This window comes from Neltuma alba, unplaced genomic scaffold, assembly GCF_004799145.2.
Source record: "Neltuma alba isolate B1F8T4 unplaced genomic scaffold, ASM479914v2 tig00000684_pilon, whole genome shotgun sequence".
Lineage (NCBI taxonomy): Eukaryota > Viridiplantae > Streptophyta > Magnoliopsida > Fabales > Fabaceae > Neltuma > Neltuma alba.
Genome location: NW_021632146.1, coordinates 354,570 through 357,275, shown reverse-complemented (window position 1 = coordinate 357,275; position 2,706 = coordinate 354,570). Strand labels below are relative to the sequence as shown.

Sequence of the window (2,706 nt, the reverse complement as noted above, 5' to 3'; positions counted from 1 at the left end):
CGTCTCGCGAGAATGAGACCATCATGTCCCATGAACACCTTGGTATTAATATTTTCTATGTGTAAATATTTATTAGGTCATCTTCTCCAATAAAATTTTTGATAAGAGCATTTTTCCCAATTTAACCTAAAAATATTAACACACATAACAAAAATTTAATATTTTGGACACAGGTGATTCTTATGATTATGAGAATTGCTACTGTAACGAGGGTACAGAATAGATAATAAACTAAACAACAACTCTTGTACATTCTTATTTATAATCGAACGTTTGACCTTAGTCCAAGGTTAAGAAGAAGCTCTTGACCTATTTCCTCTAACGTCTCAATTGGTCTCAGTATTGCCACAGTGAGACCTCAGTATCTGCCTCCATGTCATCCCAGCTCCACCCATATGGCCTAACAGAGGGTGGCGATCGGAGCGGCTCCTCCGCCATACTCACTATCAAATGACGGAGCTCGTCAAATTTCGTTGACACAGCTGGATTTTGATAAATATACGTCGCTTCATCTTCTTCACAATAATCCTGTACATTCGGCGCATCTCCGATGACTTCCTCGTCGGCCGTTGCACTACTGAGACTGCAAACTTCAAAATCATCATCACTCCTGCCGAATTCCTCAGCAGCCAGAGCCGCCACCCGTCTGATCTCCGCCGCATTGGTTGATTCCGGTAGAGGCAACCGCCAAGCTGAGTCAGCGAAATTCAGGCAAGCCGATTTTCCACGAAGAGCCAGAGCCGCCACGTCATGAGCACGAGCGGCCATCTCCACCGTGGCATATGTTCCGAGCCAAATCCTGGTGTTACCGTTCGGCACACGAACCTCGCAAACCCACTTGTCTTTGTTCCTCCGTCGCACTCCTCTGTACACGGGATGCCTCGTCTCCTTGAAAACCCTCCGTCCCGCTCGCTTCTTGGGTCGCTCCGACGCCAGTAACAGTTTCGGCTCCCTGCTCAACGAGCTGACCTCCAACCAAGAAGAGGAGGAGGAAGAAGAAGAGGAAGAAGCGTCGAATGTGACTTCTGTGAGAAATTCCATGGTATTTGGATGAGATGTGAGATGTGAGAGTAAGTACAAATTAAAGCAGATGTGTTGTGCTGGAGGGGGGCGGAGAGAGTGATGGGAAGCAGGGGGTTATATACAGTTTGGGTTTAAGGATGGACAAGGTGGGGCCCACTGGGGGTTTGCCTACGATGAGGACGCGGACACGGAAACGGTTGGGGACATTTAGAGCTAGCTCCCACGGTTACCACTTGCTTTGCCCGGCTTAGCTACTCTTAGTCCTATCGTTGATATTTTAGATTCAGGCCACGTGGTCTAAATTCATTGATTCTCTTTTTTGCTTTTGTGGCTAAATTCATTGATTCTGGAGTCCTGATATTTATCCCACGTGATGGAACAAACTTTGAAGTTAGATAAAATAAAGCTCCTGCCGTGAGAAGGATCAGTAATCAGCAATTTTATTTTATGATTAGTAGAATTTTTTTATGAAAGGAATTCATATTTTTATTGATTAATATTGGTATCATATTTAAATTTTTTAAATTAAAAATTATTTTAAGAGGCATATTTTATTATTGGATCCCTCTCATAAAAATTGATTTTGTAGATTTTTTTAAGCTTAAGGTTACAAGAAATTTGAAGAAATTTTAAAAAAGATAGATTCAATATAAATTTCTAATGTTTAGTTACTCCATTTTGCATGAAGAATGCAATATAATGGATATGAAAAATAGTATTTAATTAAAAAAAGTCTTTATATTCCTAAATTAATGATGGTACTCATTTTATATATAAAAAGTACTATTTCTTATTAGGGAAAATTAATATTGTAGTCCTTCAACTTTTAACTTATTTATAATTCAATCCCTTAACTATGACTCGTTGTGACTCAATCCCTAAACTTTTGATTCGCTTATAACTTAATCCCTTATTTTTTTATTTTTTAAAAACATAATCCTTCTCATCTATTTGGCAGTCCAACTCATAACTCATCCCTCCTACATGTAGAAAAACGTTATTGATGGTGTTAATAATTGCTGATGTGCCTGCCAAATCAGATACCCATGGAATTTGTATGAAATTAAAAAAAAAAAAAGGTTTTCAATTAGGGCACATTTGCCACTAGATGCGACTGAACAAAGACGAGAACATGCGAGGCGATCAAGACGCGCTGCAGATGTGCAGAGAAGAAGGGTAAAGCAAAGACGCTGCGAAGAAGACCAAACCGGAGAAGAAGAATATTTGTCATCCCACATATATATTCATCATATTCCGGGCTCTGGCTTTATTCAGTGGTTCTCTGTGCATGGCACTCTATAAGTTTAGGCGCAAATTTTATTAAACAGGGATACATCATGTGAAGATCTGTTAAATTTTAGTGAGCGCTCAACTGTTCCTGCATCATTTCTCTACAAAAAAGTAGTGTTTTTTCTTGAAACAACCATGGATGTATTTGAAACCCCACTAATTTTGGTAAATTATCGATAATTTTTTTTTATCTCACAATACTTTGCACATTGATCAGTAATTTTTTTTTTAACCTCAAAATATCAGCAATTTTTTTCCATCCCATAGCATGATACAAATCGGTGCTGTGATAATTAACAATGAATGCTTGTCAAATATCATAGAACCTGGACCTTTAGTGGGAGCGGTATGTCTTCCAAGACATGTTTCACTTTTTTCCATTATCAACACTTC

The 2,706-nt window shown here is 38.8% G+C and overlaps 1 protein-coding gene across 1 annotated transcript; it reads right to left on the bottom strand.

The window, feature by feature from the left end:
• Positions 1 to 310: 310 nt before the first annotated feature.
• LOC114744278 (dehydration-responsive element-binding protein 1E-like) lies at positions 311 to 1,076 on the bottom strand. The gene has a single exon (XM_028932460.1). The coding sequence runs from the start codon at positions 1,039 to 1,041 to the stop codon at positions 337 to 339; it is 705 nt and encodes a 234-aa protein (XP_028788293.1). The 5' UTR covers positions 1,042 to 1,076; the 3' UTR covers positions 311 to 336.
• Between the last annotated feature and the right edge of the window lie 1,630 nt (positions 1,077 to 2,706).

Excerpts from the sequence above, each read along its gene's own strand:
- LOC114744278 (XM_028932460.1), bottom strand. The coding sequence starts at position 1,041 with ATGGAATTTCTCACAGAAGTCACATTCGACGCTTCTTCCTCTTCTTCT.